We start from the raw sequence: 21,776 nt of genomic DNA, 5'->3' as shown, positions 1-21,776 counted from the left end.
AATACATCATTTTTTTATTTTTTAATACACAATGGCTTGTGTATTAAAATATGATGTCTTTGAAAATACAGCAGGTACCTGGAAAGCTGAGCACAGTGTTGAGGGCTGTGAAACAGTTTTCCAAAGAGTTCTACCGGCTTTCAAAAAATGATTAAAATGTGGAAAAAAAAATCATCAAAATAGTGATATTTTGAAAAGAAAGTGGAGGGAGATGTATTTTGAGTGACGGTGGCTAAAATTAATTTATAAATATTTATAAATGAAGATGATAGAGTTCTACTAATGTTATTCAGTCAGTTGCTTTCAGTGTAACATTGTTATTCCCTCATAATTGGAGAAAGGACCAGTAATCTGACCAAACCAAACAAGGTCACTCAGTCTCATTCCTCTAAGTGAAAAGCAGTAAACTCATCTCATTGTTTGACAATTGTATCACTTGTTTGGGAAGTTACTTTTAGAGGTTCTTTGCCCAAATGAATAAGAATGCTTCCTCTTTTGTTTTGACGCCTGACGAAGAGAGCTTGTTTGTTTCAGATTGCCTCTGCTGGTTGAATTGTGGCACAAGGATAAAACAACCAAAGATTTACTTCTAGGGGTGGCAAGACTTCAGCTTTCAAACGTGTTGGCTTCAGAAAAAACTCGCTTCTTGGGTGGGAATGGTGAACAATGCTGGCGTCAGACTTGTAATGAAACAGTCAGTGTCACAGCAGCACACGGGTAAAGCTATTTAAAAAGATATTTAACTCTCTAGCAAATTTTGAAGAATTGTTTGTTTAGTATTTACCTGAAAAAGGACAAACTCTTCCTGCTTAGCTTTTTGATTAGGCAAACAGTCTGCAGAGTACTGCAATATAGAGGGGGGGAAAAGGCATCCAAGAGATTAAAAGTTAAATTGCCACAGTCATATTGTGCAATGCCCACACCACTACCAAAGTCATTTTTGTAAGTCTTTATTTAATCAAGATCCTGGGTAAAATTCACAGACCAATTAAAGAGATAAATAATTGGAAGAAATGTTACTGAGGTAATTCTGAGTAAGTTAACTACAGATAGTCCAGAAAACAGTTAACATTCTTTGTTCATAGTATGCTTTAAATGCAACTGACTTCAGTGAAGTTAGGAGGAGAGGTACATCCATAGAATGGAGAGGTTTCCTGTTTCAGGATTATTCCTTGTGATAATAGCAGAGGTTTGGGCTTGTGTGCATCAGAAGGAGCAGTATTAGTTAATGTTCTGTCTGAAGATAAATGTTCATTTACATAAAGCAGTGATGGGATCTTTATGTATATGAAGAACCTGTGTTCTTGGTGAAGATGAGTTGTGCTCACAATCAGTATCTAGACCCTTATCTTTTTCTGTGTGATGGTGGAACTTGATTATGCCCTTAGGAATAAATTTAATTGCTATTAACACTGGAGTCAGGTTTAAACCTCTAATGCAACAGTTAAATAAAGCATGCTATATTTGACTCACAGGAAATCTCAGGTTGCTGATTGATATCACCCCTCCTCCCACACTGATAGAAAATTGACTGGCTTTGTTTAAGCTTTTTTGTGTGAAAGCCAGCATGACCTGACTCTGTGGAGAGTTTAAGATCTCACTGTACGTTAAGGTTCATACTTTCACTTAGAGTTTGTTAAAATGAAAACTGGTTTTGCACAAAATGTAACAACCACTAGATGGCATTCTCAAAATGTAATCGGGTCTTCATTTTGCTGTGCTGATCCCTTCCTATCCTTGCTAGTGTTGATGTAACCTTCTTTTTACACTGGTATGTTAAACACACTTACTCAGATTTCTGAGATCCATTAACATGAATTTGTTTTCTTTTTTAGTCAGTCACTGATAGAAAGTTGTAAGAATTTAATGCAGTAATTAATTTTAATGTTGTGTGAAGTACAAATGTTTGTTGCTTTTTTTCCCAAATTAGTGTGTTGAAATATCTGCTATCTAGGCAATTTTTCACTGTACAAGAGCAGGTAGGTGTTTAACACATAAGTGGATTTAAAGTTGCCAGTTCTCTGTGCTGAAGCTTCCAGAAATGTTTTTTGGCAATCCAAGGATGGTTTACCCCATATGATATACTGAGCAATTTATATGTGGATAACTAGAAAGTCACTGTTAACACCTAAAAAAGCAAGATTAACGATTTTGAACAAGTATCTTAATATGAAGCCAGCAGCAATACCTGACAGTTATATCATTAGAAAGATTTAAGGTTGTAGGTACAATTTTGGATCATTTCCTTGGTGCAGGGATATTTGGATTATAGTAATCTGTTAGTTAAATAGATTCCCAATGAATTATCCCAAATTATCTGTTTAAGTCAGAAAGCTTATTGCATAAACTAATCCCTAACTTAACAATATATGTAGGAGAGCATGTTTGGCTCTCATGTAGACAACTATTCAGAGATTTTGAGCTTACATGGAAATTTTCGGACTTCAGCTTTGATGGTTTGTGTGTTGGTTTACAATTACTTTCTGTATTTTTAGACAGTTTTCATTAAAATAACATTCTAATTATTTATAGGTCAGGCAACAGAATAGCAGAGCTTTCATATGCCACCACTTTAGAAGACTACGGGCTTGTGAAGGTGCAAGAAGTTCTGGTGTCAGATTCTTCTCAAGTAAATTTTACATAAATCTTATCTTTTTGCCTTGAATGTTTATTTGAAAAATTGAGTTTCCAGTGAAAAATCCACTCTTATTTTATCAGGGTGTAGTTGCTGGGCAACAACAGCATATTCCTCACACTCAGCCTCCCTGTGCTCCAGAAGACCATCCAGAACCTCGAGAAACTCTTGAATACAAAGCAGCACTGGAATTAGAAATGTGGAAGGAAATGCAAGAGGACCTTTTTGAAAATCAGGTTTTTACTCTTTCTGTTTATTACCTAAATAACATGATTGCCAGAGAATTTTTAGCAGAATTGGTGACGGGAACATTACTTCTATTTTTCTTTGCCACTGTTTCAAATAAGAACTAAATTTTACTCATACAGAATATTAAAACTTCAGAGGTACACTAATCTATCCAGTAATTCCATATTCTTAAGGAAGAAGGCTAATTATTTTCAGTGCCTGAAGAAAGTGCTAGATATTGAACTGCAGAATACCCCCTTCAAAATTTTCAATTACTTTTTATGAAGTATAGTAGATACTCAAGATTCATATTACAGATGTTAAATATTGACGCTTTATTTCTTTAGTCTCACTCAAAAATCCATTGCTATGTTTCTACTCCTGAACTCATTCTAAGTATTCTTAATCACATGCTTCTTTTTAAAAGATACTGAGGATCTGGTATCTATTTGTTAGGATATTTTTCTCAAACTTGCGTTTACTTTGCATTTTGTACTTTAGTGTAAGAAGTAACTTTCACTATCAGAATATATACTGAGTCATAAGTTAGTGTACAAAATTGTTTTGCTTCAGGTCTTACATCTGGTAGTACTCTAAAGCTGCACTTCCAACAATTTTGATCTGGTTTTCTGGTTTGATCTGGTTTTCTGGTTTGATCTGGTTTTCTGGTTTGATCTGGTTTTCTGGTTTGTTTCTCTCTTTTGCCTTTAAAAGCTTAAAAAGAAGGAAATGGTCCACATGCAAGCACTTGCAGAAGAATGGAAGAAAAGAGATAGAGAGAGAGAGGCACTAGTGAAGAAAAAGGTAAGGAAACTTGTCCTTATATGAGGTGAAAGTCTTACTATAAATCTATCACTAGAAGCTCAACAAGGTAAACATATAACAAAGGGTCTATGATTAGCCTTTGCACCTACTGATATGCATGCATCTAGTCTGCAACAGTGCAAAAATATTAAAAGTAGTCCTTAATCACGGAATACTTGTTAGAAATCCTTAGGTTAGCTGGCTTTATATGAGTACTTTTTAACCTTAATTGCCTTTCACTTGCATGGTCAAAAAGCACTTGTACAGCCTGGCTGTGCATGGTGACCTATTAGCCTTTACTGAGTTAGAAAGAAAAGACTCTCCATTGTAAATTCTTAATTAAGAGCTGGAGATTGGTTTTATATGTAAGCTTCCAAATAAAAATTGTCATTATTTTATACCCTTTTTTTTTTGTTTGTTTGACTAGGTAGCAGAGTATAATGTTTTTGAAGAAAAACTTCAGAAAACCCTGAGAGAGCTAGATAAGCGAGAACGACAGCTTTTTAGTGCTGAATCAGAGGTAAAAACTGCTTGGTTATATTAAGCAATGCAATTGCATTAGCTATTTCTGTAAGACTTGAGTTTTCACTTTGTGGCAATTGTGAGCTGTGTATAGGATTTGAAATAACCACATTTACACAGATGAATAGAGAAGCCATAGTAATTTAGTCCATATTTTGTTACAACTGCACTTTTTTACTGAAATAGAAATTCGGTGAACTCTTAAATGGTTGCTAGAATTACACAACTGTAAATTGTCTATTCTTGACAGAATTAATGTCATGCAGACATTTATATAACATTAGCATATCTGATTTTAAGTTTAGTACTGTCAGGTGAATACTGTACATGTGCACAACTACCTCATTTCAAAAGGTAATTGCTAGATTGTCGAAATAGAAGCAGTTGACAAGAAGATCTGGGAGAAACTGTCCAGGTTTTGTTATCCGACAGTTCCTTTTTTTTTTTTTTTTTTTTTTTTTAAGTGACAGGACCAAAGAGGCTATAAGAGAAACCAGTAACTACTGTTGTTTCTAGATCTTACTGATTACCCCCAATATGAGGAAGTGGGGTGTGACTTCAGGGACACTAGTCATTATGAAAAGAGAAAGAAAATAAACTGCCTATTTTTGTACTTCAGAACAAACTCAAAATTATGTAGATAAACTGCTGTGGTGGTTTAGCAGTCCAACAAACTTTCTTTTTCCTCCTTGTAAGTCAGATTAATCTTTTTATCATACTAATCCCTTCTGTCCCTGTAACAAAGTTAAAAGAGCTTCCAACATGGGGACTGGCTGGTTCAGTACCCCCACTCTCTGTACAGCTCAAGATGCAGTTTGTGCTGTAGTGTTCTGACTTTTAACATCTATGCAAAAAAAATATGATGATTTGGTTTGGCCAAGAACATGTCAGTCTGAGTAAAAGTAGTTACTTTGAATGTCATATATGTTTTTCTTTCAAAACTTTCTCAAAATTCAGTGAGATTCTGACCTGAGAGTTCAGAGATGATAAAAATCAGTGGATTCCAAAAAACGTCTAGACAAAATGATGCAGGGTTCATTTAGCAATTACATAGTTTGAGAAATGGCTATTGGAGAGGTTTATATTCAGCTAACAATGTTCTGGGCCAGTAGCATCTTTCTAGAAAGTTCAAACATATCCAGCATTGTTTTTCTGTTTAGCTCTATGGAAAATTCAGTATGGTCAGTTTGGACTGCAGTTTTACTGACCTAAGGACATCTTGGCTATAGCTGTGACTTTGCTTTCTCTGCAGTAAATTAGTATATTTAGCTTTTCAGTTTGTAGAAGAAAGGTGAATGTAAAACTTGCCTTCAGCAATCTGTAGAATCACGTAGAATGTACAGAAGAGACACAAATAGCTCTATTTCAACAGTAGTCAAGCAAGAGTATATTTGTAGCTCAAATACAATAATTGGTAGATTGTTAGTTAAGCTGAAATACAATAAAAAAGTATATAGCAAACATATAGGCAAATGGAATTTTTATTGTTTAATTTCTAAAAGGATAACAATTTTTCTGTCATGAATATTAGTAACTGTTGTAAGAGACGTTTAAAGTAAAGCTCTCACTCCCATGGATTAATATAAATGTCTCTCTTTTTTAAGCTTCAAAGAGTAAAGAAGGAGTTGCAAGCAGAGCATGAACAAAACCTGCAGGTGCTACAGGATTCTGTGCGGCGAGCCAGAGAGGAATGTGCACACCAGCTTGAGCTAGAAAGGTCAAAAATCAAACAACTGGAAGAAGACAAACTTCGCTTACATCAGCAGGTAAGTACACTTACATTTTCTGCCTCAACCATTTATCTATTAAAGTGAGCATTTTTATAAGTATCCACAGTGGTTTAGAGGCAAGTGCATTCTGGCAACTTTATAATAAACATTTTAGTTCTGTTTTTTGGTGAGCTATGTGCTGAGATCCATCCCCGTCAGTCTTGCTCAGTTGTAGGGCCAGTTTGCAATGCAATGGTTATAGTTATTTTTTAACAACTGAAAATGAATTGCAAATAAAAGCCTACATTACCTGAAGAACTTGAACAACAGTAAGCATTTCAGTAATTAAATAAATTAATATCAAGTAACATCTAGCAAAAATAGAGAAAGTTTTACTGTATAGTTTTATTTTTCCACTGCAAAAGAGTATTTCTACTATCCTTACTGGGGTGGAGGGGAGAATTATCTTATTATTGCAGTCTTCTATTCTAAGAGCAGTACTTTCTAAACTGAGAACATTTAGACTGCATTCTCTTGTCCTATAAGCTGATTTCTGCTCTGACAACAAGGCTAGTCTGGCTATTTTTCTTGATTGTTAAAGTATATTGTAAAAGTTAGTACTTTTTTTTTCAGCTACTACATTATTAGACACTTAATTTGTTGTTACGTAGACTAAATCTAATGCCTAAGTGTTTTTTAGAGTACTTAGTTTATGGGGATTAATTACTTGCTTTGGTGTTTTTCATGTCTGATTTGTGACAGTGATAATGCCATATTGGCTTTCACTGTTTGAAGAACTGTGTCAGAAAAAGGTATGTTTTTTATTAAGAAGAGTTGTGCTAGATTCTTGTGGGTTTTTAGGTTCATATTAAACATTGATAATAACTTCTTTTTTTGTCAGCATATGTAAACCACAGTACAGTGAACTTTTTAAAAATACAGCTAGTACAAAAATGCTGCTAACCTAGAAGATGCTAGTCTAACTATTCTACTCGAAGTCACTAAATCGAGATGAACAGTTCCAAACTGCAAACTGCAGTCCTCTTCAAAGTGATAAGTGAATCACTTCTGCATTGTATATGTGGTGTTGGCAGCTACCAGTCCAGACAAGACGGCCAATAGTTCTTCATGCTCAAGCAACCAAATGCCACCACCTAGTATTCTTCATTCAGATTCATTCTTTTGGCTCCCACTGAATCTTTTTTAGCTTCTACAGGCTCTTTTTTTAAAAAAAATCACAATCACTTTATTTTTCCTATTTGGAACAGACATACAGTCATTAGACAAAAGATCATTTAAGCTCAACATTATGTTGCCACAATGGTTGGCTCTAGAGGGCAAGAAATTGGACAGTGAGAATGCAATTTTGGTATATCCAGCAGTGCCATCAAGGGTTATATGAACTCTCAGCCAGAGTCAGCGTTTCATATTTACTAGCCATCAATGAAAATATTCTTCATGAACTCATCTTATTCCGTCTAAAAAGTATTTAGTATTGCAAAATCCTGTGGCAGTGAGTTCTAAAATTTCATTATGTGTTCACATTTTTTATTCATTTTTATGTTCATTTTAAACTCATTACTTAATAACTGTGAAGAATCCTTTAATGTCTGTGTGACGTACTGTTCCTGATTGTATAGGTGGCTGTCATACTGTCTCTCTTCCAAACACAAGCTCTACTATGTTTTGTCCTGTTCTGTATGAAGGCCATTCTTTCTGGATGATGCTGGCTGTCTTTCTCTGTGCTGTTCCTGCTATGCTTCAATATGTGGTGTTTATTACCACGTATTCTGTATATGGCAGGCTTTTTCTTTTGCTTTGTTGAGGATGGGATTTTTTTTGCTTGCTTTGGAGTTTCAGTCTAGGATCCCTCTCTTTGTGATGTGCAGGAAGTTCCTGTTGTTACCCTACAGGTCTCTTTTTTTAAACCTTTTTGTGGTTTGTTTTGTTTTTTTTTTTTCATGTGTGTGGGGGGGTTGTGTTGTTTGTTTACTTTTTAGCAAGAAATGTTCTGAAATGAATTTTATTTTATCATTCTAAACAATATACTTTAACTTATTCCATACCTTTTAAAAGTATTTGTTGATGTATTATTGTCACACTTAGGCATTTAGAGAACTCTACAATTGAACTTGTTTGGAAGTAAGTCCCTCTATGTGCAAGAGAAGGTCCTTGAAGTATCAACCTTGAAGTACATCACTCTTACTTCCTGAATAAGGAAGTCATGCTTCATTTGTATGATTTGTGTGGTTTCCTAACAGTCCACAACCTGAGGTCTCACAGAAAATTCAATTTTTGAAAGTGTTTCCAGAACCAAACAAGAAATTAAACATTTTTGTAGAAGTTATAGAGAGACCTGGCATTTTTCATAGCAAAAGAAATTAGTTGCTGTCTTTGTCATCAGCATCAAATTTATATGTCTACTTTAAAAAGAAATAGGTAAAAATGGAAAGGTAATAAACAGCAGTACCTTTTGGTACAGTTTGGTTCAGTTGGCTGTTGCAGTTACATGTGAAAAAAAACCTGCAGTGTTTTTATGTGGCTCCCCATGAAGCATCTTTCTTTTGTCCATTCGGTAACAATAATAAATGGAAAAAGCAGAATTTTGGAAGAAAAAAAGAGATGACCCAGTTAGGAGATCCAAAGAATTAAAATATTGATATACTACTAGAACAAGTTGTAGGCTTTGAAACAGAAATGAATTCTCTAAAGCATTTTCACCCAGTATTCTAAACTGCTGGATGCAATTTGTGGAAACACATATTATCTAGTTGGACATAATACAAGAACAGCATGTGGGATGTTATTCTATGATGGAATACATCAGTTCTGTGAGGTGCATAAGGTATTTATAGTTGAACAATAATTAAAAGAAGAACAACGTAAGCTACACTTAAAAAACATATTACAAAAAATTCTTAATATTTTTAATATAGTATAGTAAAAAATGCTGTTAAATATTTCACTTGCTTACTTTCTATGTGGCAAGTAACTGTATTGGCATCATTTTTCAAATTACCTATTGTAAGTTGAAAAGCAACGCACTCTCTTTATAAAAATCTTGAAACTGTGGAAGTACACTGTGAGGGCAGAGGTACTCAGTATAAAGTCATTAGTCACTGAAGCCTTTCTACTTCAACCTTTCTTCTAAATCATTTGGTTGTAAAAAGTATTAGTTGTTTCCTTTTGCAGACATTCCTAAAAAAGTTATGATGGTGAAACTGCGTAAGTAATAAAACTTCATGTAGTAGATAACACTGACTTTTTTTTTTTAAATGTGTGTAAATCTTAGTAGTTTTGCTTTCTGTATTTCTTCTGCAAGTTGTTTTACAAATGTGAACAAAAATGTGTATAAATCTCAATCTTCTGTATATGAGGACAGACGTGTTTGGGGTTTTTTTCTAGTACTGAGTAAAGATCCTCTTTAAAATTCTTCCTATTAAAACATTGCTGTGTGCCATCATCAAGAAATCATTAATTATGAATGTGTAGTGTTCAGTGTCTGTTTTATATCGGATAATTGACAGTAGAGATGTTTTTTCCAGGGACTAAGAAGTAACTTAAGTTCTGTCATCCAGTTATTTGTCTGTGAATAGGGTTTTCTGCTAACTTGCATGTTGTTATCTTTAATGTAGCTTTATGAAGCAGAAAATAAGCATAAAATTTTGGAGAAGGAGTTTCAGCAATACAAAGAACAGCAAAGTAGCAAACCAGAAATCCAACTACAATCGGAAATAAATCTTCTCACTTTAGAAAAGGTATATTGGAATTTTCTAGTACTTAAAAACTGTCAGAATGGTTCGTTCAGTGATAAGGGGGATGTAGAATAATACTGTGTGATAAACTGGTTAATTTGTCCATTTTGTTTTACTTTTTCCAGTTATTTCTTGGGATTTTAAATATTCAGGCACAAGTAAGGCCAACAGTGGGTGTTTATTTCTATAGAGGAAGCAGTAATGTTAGAGGCTAAGGCAGGGAAAAAAGCCTAACCTATACATTTAAATAATGATTTATGCTGGGGCCTCTGAGCATTCTGTTTATAAAAGAATAAGGAAAAATGAGCATTTTCTTCTAAAGATTAATTTAGACTGGTATTCCATTATGTGCATTTTTGTAATTAAGTGTTTCTGGAAAGAGATTGTGTTACTTATCAGTGAAACTATCGTAAGTTGATTTCTTAAAAACCATACTTGCCTTCAATAGAGGATAGTTTGATTAAAACCACAGATATGGGCATTTATGCTCAGAATTATTGTGAGGTTTGACTCAAATTGTTGACCAAATAAGATGAGAAAAAATTAGGCTAGGCTTCTTGTCACAAATTGCGCTGAGTTATATGACCAGACTGCATGTTGCTGTATTCTTGAATAATTTCTAATAATGCAAGCAAATTATTCAAAATATTTTTTTGTCTCTACAGACTGTTTAAACTCTTACCTTTAAATATTTTTTAAGTTTCCTATTTTTGTTAGCTTAGTTAAAAAAAATCTGTGCTTTAAGATCTTCACAAATTAAATGGAAATCATTTTTGTCAAATTAAAGCGTTGTCAGGCCTATATCACTTCCTCGGATGTTAATTAAAAATCCTTCATTTTTTCACATTATGTTCTGTGTGCTTCATAACTTTTTTCATTTGCCTTTTAATACTAATTTTTTTTTTGCACACAGAATAGAATGCAATTAATTTTTTTGGTGTGTAACACTTTTTAAAGATTTAGGTAGTAAGATCAAAGGTTCACACTGGATACATAGATTTTTAAGAATGGTTTGAACAGATGTGTAATTCAGAGTAAAAATGTAGGACATATCTTCCATCAGCAGGAAAGAAAAAGAAGCCACTCACCTTTTAAGGGTGAGATTTATTCTGTTAAATTAATGTTTATAATCTTACTTCGAATAAAAAAGGGATGAGGGGATGGCTAATTTGAGAATCTTAAATTTAAAGGTTACATCAGCAGATATAGTGCTAAAAGTAATCTTTCTTTTTTTTGTATAGATGACCATCCAATAAAAATAAGGTTATATTTTAAACAAGAAAATGTTCGTGTGCCATAATATTTATGTTATATTGTATAACAGCTTTAGATGATGTTGTATATTACACTACATAAACACTTTTCTTAAACCAGACCCTTTGTATATATACATCTTTCAGTGATTGTTACTGCTGTTATTGCTTCAGCTGATATGATTTTAATTGCTTTCAGGTTGAACTTGAAAGAAAGTTAGAGTCAGCTACCAAGTCAAAACTCCACTACAAACAGCAATGGACAAGGGCTTTGAAAGAACTTGCAAGGTTAAAACAGGTATGCAGATTTTCTTTGGTCATATGAGACAACCAAGTTAATGTGATGTTGGAAGCTACTAGGATTACTGTTAACTGCTGGCAGTGTTCGTTTTATTAGTGTTTGCCTTTGCAAAGCTCTGAGCTATGCATGAACAGCAGAAGTGGTTTATGTTTGACATTGAACAGCTCAGGAAAGACCAAGGCTCACACCTGCAAAGAAAGTTGACATAGTTAAAAGCAGGTGTGTAAAAAAAAAAAGTTTAATTTAATTCCAAATAATACTGCATCAGCAGCTCCAGAGAAAATATTTTGCTACTATCCCAACCAACTTGGTCAATTATGGTCCTAACTGTTCTATATTTTAGTTGTATAATGAACGAAGGGTAAAGACAAGAAAGAAATCTTCACTTTTAGAAACAAGGGTTTAGGGTTTGATGAATGCTGTAAAATGAAGTAAATTTAGAGGAAATTTAAATTGGAAGTGAAATTTTCTTCTGTATTTGGAATTCTTAATCTCATACTAACATGGCATACTATTTTACTGCTATGTTTTAACAGAGTTCTTGTGTGTCTATGTGTGTCTGTATAATCACAGACATATGACTTGAAGTTACTTCATTCAAACTTGCAGTAGTAACAGCTTCATCCTTACTGAATCCATATTGTATCTCCATGTTGTTTTTTGTCATCAACTGTCTTTCTTGAATTAAATGATAATTAAACAATATACTAAAGAATGGCAAGAATTTCCATTGGCTTTGACAAACAAATTAGAAAATAATTAATCTCAGTTGCTGAACAAACCTTGGCATGGACATAAAGTTTCAGAAGTTTTTATTACCTGTATTCACATCTCATTCTGGGTGCTGAGGATCAGTGTTGGGTTTTTTAAGGATTATAGTACCTACTTCATTCCTACTGGTAGAGTATTCAGGTTTTGGAGAGTAAGAGGTCAATCCCATGCTCTCCTAATTTATTGTTTCTTTTAATTTGTATTTCTCTTTGAAGAGAGCAAATATAGACTGTAATCATTGATATTAAGTAAAAACTCATCTTTATTTGCCATCTTCAAATTGCTCCTTTTTTGCCCAGTGATAGAAGGAGTTAGAAATTTTTATCTCTGATTTCTGAAACATTTATGATTTGAGAAGATGATAGGAGGAAGAATATAAGTCTTATGTCTCTGATTAAGATTTCTTCAGCAGTCATGAAATGTCCAGGCTATCTTTCTTGTCATGTTTTAAAATTCCTGTAGAATAGAAGAGAAGATTGTTGCTTGCCAGTTTAACACCAGTGTGTATCCCTATCAGGTTCTTATTACAAATTTCATCACCACAGGCCTGATGATCTGAATTTATTAGCATATGTTGATGGTTTCAACTGACCCTCTTGCTGAAAGTCTGAACCATAAAATAAGTTGGCATGTACAGTGAATTATGCTACCTAAAACTTTTCTGCAACAGAACAAACCCTTTCAAAGTAGTTTCTTGTGGTTTTTATACTCCTGCGCTTCATCTTATGCTTGGTCTATTGATAAAGAATTTAAGTGACTTTAAAGAGCCAAATAAAAGTTGAAGCACATCTGATCAAAAACCATTTACCGTGTTTTAAATATAAATTTGGAAACTCTTGCTTAAGGAATTCTAGATTTGCTTTAGTTCCAATGAATTTTGCAATTGTGCATAATTTGACCAATTTCTTGTTTAAATTGGATTAGTACCATGTTAATTTTGCATCGCCTCTGGTGAATAACCACAGGGTTGTAATCTGTGCCAGTAATTTGTCACACCAAAGCTCTCTAGAGAACTATACAAAACATTTGTGTAGTGAGGATTAGACGCTGAAAGCCATATCTTAGATTGTTAATAAATGTTAATGACAAAACCCAGCTGGTAAGTCTTGGAAATGAGATCTAATGCTTTGTGCCCATTGCCAAAAAAATGTTTAAACAGAGATTTCCATTACTCAAAGGTGACCTGGTGCAGTCAATTTGTGAATTAAAGAAGCATAATCTACAGGCTAAGCATTTAGTAAAATGCTCTTCTGATTTGCAACCATAAAAGTCAATGTTTCCTTAATTAAAAAGTTTTCTTTTACTTTGGAACTAGTTCTTAGCACACATCTGGGATAGTTTTATATTTTACAGAATGTGAGATATGCAGCACATAACTTAAAAATATGAGACTGTTAATAGAATATGATCTAAACTTCTCCATTTGTAGGATTTTGAATGATAAACACAGTGCCAGTGTTATTGAAGTACATGAAGGCATATATATATATCCTACTTACCTGTGCTAAAAAAAAATACAGAAGTCAGTTGAATTTTAACACAGTTTGTAAAGCTGAGTGACAATAGACTTCACCCAGTTTACTTTTCTTCCCTCTCTGTTACTTAGGGCAAGTCTTCATTTCTTATACCGTGTTCAGCTTTAGGGAGACAAAAATGTCATCAGTTACACATCTGTACACCCAGGTAGATTTTACTGTTTCTGGACATTTCAAAAACTGTCCTTTGAGGCTTGCCTACTGGGCAATCTCAATATTACACAAATAAGACTTCCATATTTTTTTTATGGATGTTAACATTATTTCTGAGAGGAATCAAACTATATACAGAAAATTGCATACATGTTTATAGAGATCTTAGATGCTGAAGTCAGTACCTGTCTGAGTGTAAGAAAAATTCTATCTAAACAAAAATAAAAACTGGCAGAAATATCACTTTTAGCGGTTGATAATCTCAGTCAGATTTAATCTAAATAGCCAAAATCTCGAAATGTACATGCAGTCAGTGTTCCATGAGAAATATTTTTGTAAGTCTTCTAATGTGTTTGTACCCTACAGAGCTGTTAGAGTCAGCACTGATGCATTTGTTTAATACAGCATAGAACATATTGGCTGGCTGACAATTCACTCTGTCTTGTCTAGTATCTTACTTATCCATTCAGTAATTAATTTGATTAATTTGTAAGTAATTTAGCCAAGGACAGGATGTAAATCTTTGTTTAAAAAAAATAATTCACGTAAAAAAAAAAAAGAGAAGAAAAGAAAAAAAAAACCACAACACACCATTTGGAAATCCAAATCTTGGTTAAAAACTGTGTCTTGAAACCATCCAGGCCCTCCTACTGACTTGTCAGCTCTGGGTTATTTTCAGAAAACTTTACTTGAGTTCTTTAGCTTCAATCGTAAGTTTTTCCCACAGACTTGCATGGTATGTATGAGTGGGAGAGTGAATAGTGGCTGCTATTTAGCCATTGTTTAGTCTAGTGTATGTATGTTTACATCTCCCTTTTGGATTTATAGGCAGCTATGGCAAAATAAAGATTGTGCTTCCTTGATTGAAGAGCCTCTTAACGAAAGCACCTGGTGGCATACAGGGATTCTTTTATGATCTGATTATAATTGAAATTTTGAGGGGTTTTTATTGTTGATTATTTTTTATTTAATGCTGATATGTCTGTAGTATCATAAGTTTCAAAACATGATGAAGGTTTCCACCATGCAAGCTTCTAAATAAGTGTTCCATATCTCAAGCACTGCATTAGAGATGAAAACTAATGAAGAAAAGTAGTAAAACCTTCAAGTAAATTATTTGATAACTCACATACGGCTTTGTTTGGCTTGGATTTGTTTTGTTTGTGGAAATATATAAGGAGGACAACAAACATAAAATTAATAAGCGAATGGAATATTGGTGATAATTTTTACTGAAGGAGGCAGGGGCGGTAAAGAAAAGAAAAAGAGCAAAAAGAATAGCGAGACTAGCAGTGCTGAGAAAGTGTTGGGGAGGAAAGTAGCTGGGCCAACTAATACGTTCTGCAAAGATAATTTTCAGAGTAATTTGCACATGATACTTTTGGTTCATCTGTGGCTGCCTTACTGTGGGATAGTGGCTGATGATTATTAGGTGGTGATGCAAGCGTAAAGTATTTCCAAGTGTTCTGAGTTCCTGGTGAGTTTATCTTCTATTCAAAAAGTTGCCTTTAGTCCAGCAGCTGATGATTCCGGAGTGTTCCCTTAGGTGAAATGTAAAAACATGAAATTCTAAATGTTTAAAATCAAAAATTCTAATACCTCTTACTGAGGTTTAAAACAGCCTGACTGCCTAGAATAAGCAGTTGGGAATAAGTCTGAAGTGTTCCTTATGTTAGGATATATTATAGGAGGAAAGTTTGTCAGAAAGTCTTGACTAAGAATTTTAAGCATGTGAGTATTTATGTATAAACTTGTGTGCACTGAGGTATACTTAAAAAATACTTTGTATTCAATTATAACTTAGTTTTTCAGTATGCACAGAATAAAATGAAGATGTTCCAAAGGGGTTTAGAAATGCTGGACTTAGCTTTATTTGTACTATAAATGTGCAGAAATGTTTTGTGAACATTTGTTTTTTTCACTTTGGAAGATCTCACAATAAATTCTGCTACATTTCAAATGCTACTATGCAGTAGAGTTCAGCTTGTTCTCGGGTTTAAAAAAAGTGCTTGTTACTCAGTGGATTGTTAGATTGTCATGGAAAAAAGTGGATTTAATACCTGAATGTCTCTGAAGTGACACCAGTTTCATCACTGAGATGAATAAAAAATCCTTCCTTTTCTCTCATTGTAACTAAAAGCAGTCTTTTTATGGTTCCTCAAGATATCATAGCAAAGTTCTATATAAATGAATTCAAAATCAGCATGGTTCCCTTCTTATCAAACAACTGTTTTACATTCTTTGCCATCTTCTTGTATTGATGTCTTATTAGGAAATGCGTTTCTTTTGCTCTGTTGTGAATGGTATACATAGAGCAAGTTTTCTGTTATGCACCCTACAAATTGTTATGACAGACTTTTTAAAGGAGTCAAAGACTAATGTTGGGAAAGACATTTGAAAATCAGAAAGTATGAAGTGTGTAATGTAAATTCCGCACAGGATCCATTATAAATGAATCTGCAAAATCCTTTCTCACTTGTTTTAGTGTCTTTTTTCCAAGTCAGGCTGTCTCAAACTGAAAGGTAGGGAAATCTTGCTTCAGAAAATGTTAATTTTAATTTTTTTAATTTAATATTACTGTGCTTAAATGTCACTGTTCAGGGTCACAGCATGGCATGCCTCTGAAATTCTTGACTTTCACTGACTAGAATTAATCTTGACTTTTCCCTCAATACCCCAAATATTTGTCATGTTTACATCACAATTATATTAGTAATCAAATTAAATTTCAAATCACATTTGTCTGAAAGGAATTCCTACCCAAAATTAGCTTGGAGACAAAATGTACTGATGAGTGTTTTTCTCCTGTATGGAGAAAAGTAGAATTTAGCACACTCTACAATAAATCTTACTTTCTCTTACAAATTTAAGAATATTATCCTGAGCAAAGAGCATGCTCACTAGTCTCACTGGTTTTCGTTGGTTTTTGGTTTGTTGGGTTTTTATAACAGACCTTTTTCCCAGAGAAAAATATCAAAAGGAACAGAACTGAACAAAGCGTTCTGCAGAAGAGACTTGCTTTTCCTTCATCTCTTTGGCTTCTGCATCATTCTCTTTTGTCCTTTTCTTGATTTAATTAAATATGAATTAAGACATTAATAAAAAAATTATGGTTCTGAAATGAACTCAAACAGTGAGGGCATAAAGGTCCAAATTATTGAATGAGATCCCTTTCGATCAATATGAAAGCATTATCTTGTCTTCTTTCTGTTCTGATTGAGCTTAAGACATTGTTCTATTAACCTTAAGCGTATGTACTTCTTCTGACGTATATTTTTCCTCTGAGCTTGTTTAAAATGCCTTTTTTGCTCTCAGATTGTCATTGTGAGCATGTTGCTGAACAGCAGAAACTTATGGATTGTTGAACTTTCCTGCCTCAAATAGTAACATAGCAGCTTGTCGTGGAACTTTTAATCCCACGTGCTTCTTATGGCCAGTGTGCAGTTATGCCTTTCCTCTCAAGTGCAGCTGTGAGGACACTTTCAAAATCTTTGCTTTTAGATCTGAATAATATACTCCACAACCTGAAGTGCTGGATTAGAAGGCTTCTACTCAGTGTAGTCACAGCTACGTGAGGATTTGTGTGTATGTGCAAGTACTGCTGTCCTAGTAGCAAGTGCTAGTCTGTTTTGCCTTAGTTTCACAGTATTTAGTTTTCAAGTGATTTTTGCCTAACATACTCTCAAAAAAATTCTCATATACAATTATTGAGGTGCACAAATTTGACAGACTTAGATTAATACCCCAGCTTCCTGTGGCAGTAGCCCTAGTTTGAGATGGGACAATGAGGGCATGAATGAACTGAATTGCAGAATAAGGAGCTTTCCAAAGTTAATCCTTTTCTCACCGTCTGCAAAAATATATTGGACTGAAGATAATCATATTACAAATCAACATAGATTAAAAGGCTAGAAGAAGAGATAATGACAATTAGAAGTCCTCTGATGCATCAAAGTTAGATTCTGGACATCACCTAAGAGAAAGATGTCAGCCTCATCTTCCACAGTAACAAGATGTGTTTTGTACAGATGAGGCAGTTTGCTTGTAAATAGCATTCTTATATAACTTATTGAGTGGCCTCTAAGACTCTTCCCACTGTTAGATAATATCAACAGGAAAACTAGGATGTACTAGACAAATTAATTTGTACTGCATCTACTACAGGGTTATGTGTGTTACGTTTCTTTTGACTTGGTGTGTAATCAGCAGAAGTAGCTCATCCTGTAAGGACAGATAAGTAGAAATTTCCAGATTTGTTCTATATGTACAGGGCAACCAATCCTCCCCTGAGATTAAATAGAATTTTACAAAGGAGATTTAACATGCTCAAGATTTTAGGTCTCATGTTTGCATTAAGGGTTTTTTTCTGAAACAGCAGTATTTTAATTTGCTTAATTTTGAAAAGGATTTAGCTTAGTAGATCAAACTGGGGACACCAAGTATTGTGATTGATGGTCTCAAAAAGAAATAAATATTAGTCTATCCTCATACTTCTAGACTCTGGATAATTGAGATAATCAGGTTTGCTGTCAATCTATTTACTTATTCTGTAACTGAAGTTGTACTGGTTTTATACCAACCTGTTTGAGGTTAGATCATGTTCAGCATTTTATCTTCCTACCTGCATTTAGCAAAATAAACAACTCAAAGTAAATCCAACTATCAAAATAGTTAAAATAATTCCATTCCTCCTTGTAGCCTGTTTATTTCATTCTTCCTCATAGCCTGTTTTACACTTGAAGTCTGGGTTTACTGTCTGGATGCTGTTACCTTATCTGTATTTGGAGACCAAAGAATACCATTGTGATATTTGCTGTGACTTCAGGGAAGAAAAAAAAAAAACACAAACAAAACACTCTATCTCTTCTTTCTAAATCCTTGAACAGCACTGTTTTATCTGTAGCATTTTTTTTTTTGAAACGTTAATGTCTAAATTCAAAACATTCTGTGATCAAGAAGCTCCTAAGATGTTTAAGTATATTGCATAAGTGATTAATTTGCACTCAGTAACTTAAATCATGTCTTTAATTGGAATATACCTAGTTTTGAGTTTCAGCCAGTGCTTTTTGTTGGGTGGAAAAAACCCAGCTAATGAACTGATGTGAAATATCGGTTTGGTCCATACGGAGGTCAGCAGTAGATGGACAAGATCTAGAAGCCCACCTTGGATATCTTTGGATGCCCTCCAGCTGCCCTCAGTCAGTTACTGAAGTACATCATAAGCCAGCAGTTGCATTCAGGCTATCATGTTTAACAGACAAAAGTGAATGTATTCTTGACTTATCTGCTTCCTTTTCAAACCAGCTCATAATATCGCATTCTTCCACATCCACTTTTTCCCCACTGAATAACTTTGTATCAGCCATAAACTGTTCCAGAGTGATTTTCTCATTTACAAGTATATTGAAGAGTAGTTTCTGGTGGAGTCCACTGTTACCTTCTTGCTCTTGTGGAAATGATCAATTGCTATCCTTTCTCTGGTGTTCTAAACCCTGAATAACCTGAGAGTTCTTTCTCCATGGCAGCTTTAGTTTTGTGTTTTGATGAAGGTGGTTTATTTTGGTGTGGTGTTTGGTTTGTTTTTTTAAGATTAGTTGGAAGAGTGACTTTTCTACAGAAGCTGGATTTGTTCTTTCTGGTAAACCCATACATCTTGTTTGTTTTGGTTTTAGTTATGGTTTGAAGCACTTTGGCCACAGTGGAAGTAAGGTCTGATGGTAGTTCCTGGGTATTCCTAAAGACTCTGTTTAAAGAAAGAATAAAATGAAAAATGGGGAAATAGTTATTGCTGTGATGTCAATACCAGTTTTGGTGATGGATTAAGACTAATCTTCAGTTAGTCTTGCAACTTTTTCTTTGAATTTCATTATATTCTTGAAAATTCTTGGATAAATATCAGCTGTCTATAGTGACTTTTTAATATTTGCTATATGTATGTGTAGATTCCTGTTCTAAAACCTATTCTACTTCAGTCTGAGACTATTATTCAGACCTGTCTGACATTGAAAAGGGTGTCTCTCACATGGGAATGTTCTTCTGTAATGAACTCTTGATATAGAAGGAAAGACTATGGCTTTATCTTCACCAAATATTTTTAAGCGTCAATCATCTGTCCGCTGTAGACTCTTTGGGAGCATTCCTGCTTCTGGTTTTATTAGTAGTATGTAACCCTTTAACAAATTGTTCTTCAAGCTTTATGATCTGTCTCACTGTAGTTCTAACGTTTAATTTGGCTGGCTAATGTATTGAATTTAGTATAAAAATATTTTGTGTTTACATACATGCTATGACTTCTGGTCAAGTACTTCTCAATTGCATTGTCTGTTCACGTTAACAATTAAAGTCTTTGTTTATACCAATTCCTTGTGAAATTCAGATTATCCTGCTAACTATTGATCATCAACAGGGAATGCTTAAACTACTGGCAACTGAGATTCAGGAAACTGCCCTACTAAAGTCTTCCAAATAGGTTGACTATATAAAGAATATGCTCATACCTATCAATCAAAAAATTATCTTTTTTTTTTATCCCCATAGGAAATATAAAACTGATTTTATTAACAATCAAATATTTCTTATGAAGGCAATGTCAGAATTACAGAAGTAGACTTGCACTTAACCATGTGCTTAGATCCAGGATGTTTTTATAACCTGCTGTAATACTACTTAACTACCTCAGGTCTTCTGTCTTATTCAGAATGTGAGACTGACTGTATTGACTTAGTGCACAAGGTCATATGGAAAGTAACTAGGAGGAAAACAAGTGGAGAGAGCATCATATTTCTCATTAAGACACTATTGTCATGAGGTGGCAGTGGGCTCAAACCTTACTTTTGTTACAGTGTATGTGTAGAGCTTAAAAAAATAGAGACAAATAAACTTTTGGAATGGATAGATTGGTTGGATTAAACCCACAAAATAAGTTATGTAAAATTTCACATAGTGCTATGCAAACATAAAATGACATCTTGCCAGAATATTTCCAAAGCACACATTTTTAAGCACACATTGCAATTTCAAAAAGTAGTTCTTGAAGCTTTGATACTAGGTACTATGGGGCTGATTATGGAAGTTTCCTGCAGCTCTTTAGCTTTTACTTTCTCAAAAATATTTATTATTTAAAATACCATGTAGCCAAGGAGTAAATCTCAGTAGCTTGAGCAGTTCCAGAGGTGCGAGTTTTATGTTTACCAACTTAAGCCAGAGTTAGTAAAAAGGTTTGTTAACACTTTTGCTATTTTGTTAGTGGGAAGATGTCTGTGACTGTGCTTCAGCTGATCCGACTAGGACAGGTTCACTGTGATTGTGATAGTCACTGGACTTATCTGGTGATATCTGTAATGCAATAAGACATTCTGTTAACTCCTACATTTCTAATACTCCTGGAGACTTAATTGTCATTACTTCATTCCTAAATTTTTGCTCTGTCACTATAGCACTTTTACATTTAATCACATGTTCAACTGAGCTATGTCTTCACCCCTTCCCATATAAGCGTGAACAAGAAAATGCAATGGCTCATCTTAAAAAGCAGCAGCAAGAGCTGGAGCACATGAGGCTGCGCTATTTGGCAGCAGAAGAAAAAGAGCTGGGGAAAACAGACCGACAGGAGCTGGACGATATCAGAAATGAACTTAACAGGTATGAAAGTATTTGTAAGATTCCTCCACACCAACCCGTCCCTTCTTTTTTCTTGCTGTCAGCCTAAAATCAGAGGAAGTTCATTTAAATCAAGATTATAATTGGCTGTCAATCCAGTGAAAGAACACAGTGTAGTGTCCCTTAGGTAAAGATTACACATTTATAAAATGCAACAGTATGCAGTATAGCAAAATCTATGCTTAAGGCCACTTTACCTGGTTTTTATGTTATGGTCATAGTTTTACAGCACCAGGCTTTTTTCTACTTTAATCCTTCAATTTTAAGTATAACTGCTGTGTTAAGAAAAGAACAAGACATGTACTGTTCTTATTTTGAATACATTCAAATTCTAGATCTATCTGATGTTGTCCTCCAAAAACTGTCTGCACTAGTTTTGTTTGTTGAACTCTTTTAATTTGAGTACAGTTTGCATAAAGTAGAAGCTTTGATAACAAGTATCATAGTTACA

At 34.2% G+C, this 21,776-nt stretch overlaps 1 protein-coding gene across 6 annotated transcripts in view; it reads left to right on the top strand.

The window, feature by feature from the left end:
* CEP120 (centrosomal protein 120) overlaps nt 1-21,776 on the top strand; it is a 64,288-nt gene that overhangs the window by 15,430 nt on the left and 27,082 nt on the right. For 5 of the 6 annotated variants that reach the window (XM_032676064.1, XM_032676065.1, XM_032676063.1 and 2 more), the window contains 9 exons: nt 535-717; nt 2,533-2,629; nt 2,719-2,871; nt 3,578-3,667; nt 4,095-4,187; nt 5,794-5,955; nt 9,534-9,656; nt 11,106-11,204; nt 21,162-21,307. In XM_032676064.1, coding sequence (XP_032531955.1) covers nt 535-717; nt 2,533-2,629; nt 2,719-2,871; nt 3,578-3,667; nt 4,095-4,187; nt 5,794-5,955; nt 9,534-9,656; nt 11,106-11,204; nt 21,162-21,307 — 1,146 coding nt within the window. The remainder of the gene's footprint in view (nt 1-534; nt 718-2,532; nt 2,630-2,718; nt 2,872-3,577; nt 3,668-4,094; nt 4,188-5,793; nt 5,956-9,533; nt 9,657-11,105; nt 11,205-21,161; nt 21,308-21,776) is intronic. The other variant, XR_004354611.1, reaches the window with a different exon arrangement.

The sequence above is a fragment of the Chiroxiphia lanceolata genome, chromosome Z (genome assembly GCF_009829145.1).
Source record: "Chiroxiphia lanceolata isolate bChiLan1 chromosome Z, bChiLan1.pri, whole genome shotgun sequence".
In the NCBI taxonomy this organism is placed as follows: domain Eukaryota; kingdom Metazoa; phylum Chordata; class Aves; order Passeriformes; family Pipridae; genus Chiroxiphia; species Chiroxiphia lanceolata.
Note: the sequence above shows the minus strand (reverse complement) of the source record. Positions and strands in the feature narration are given on the sequence as shown.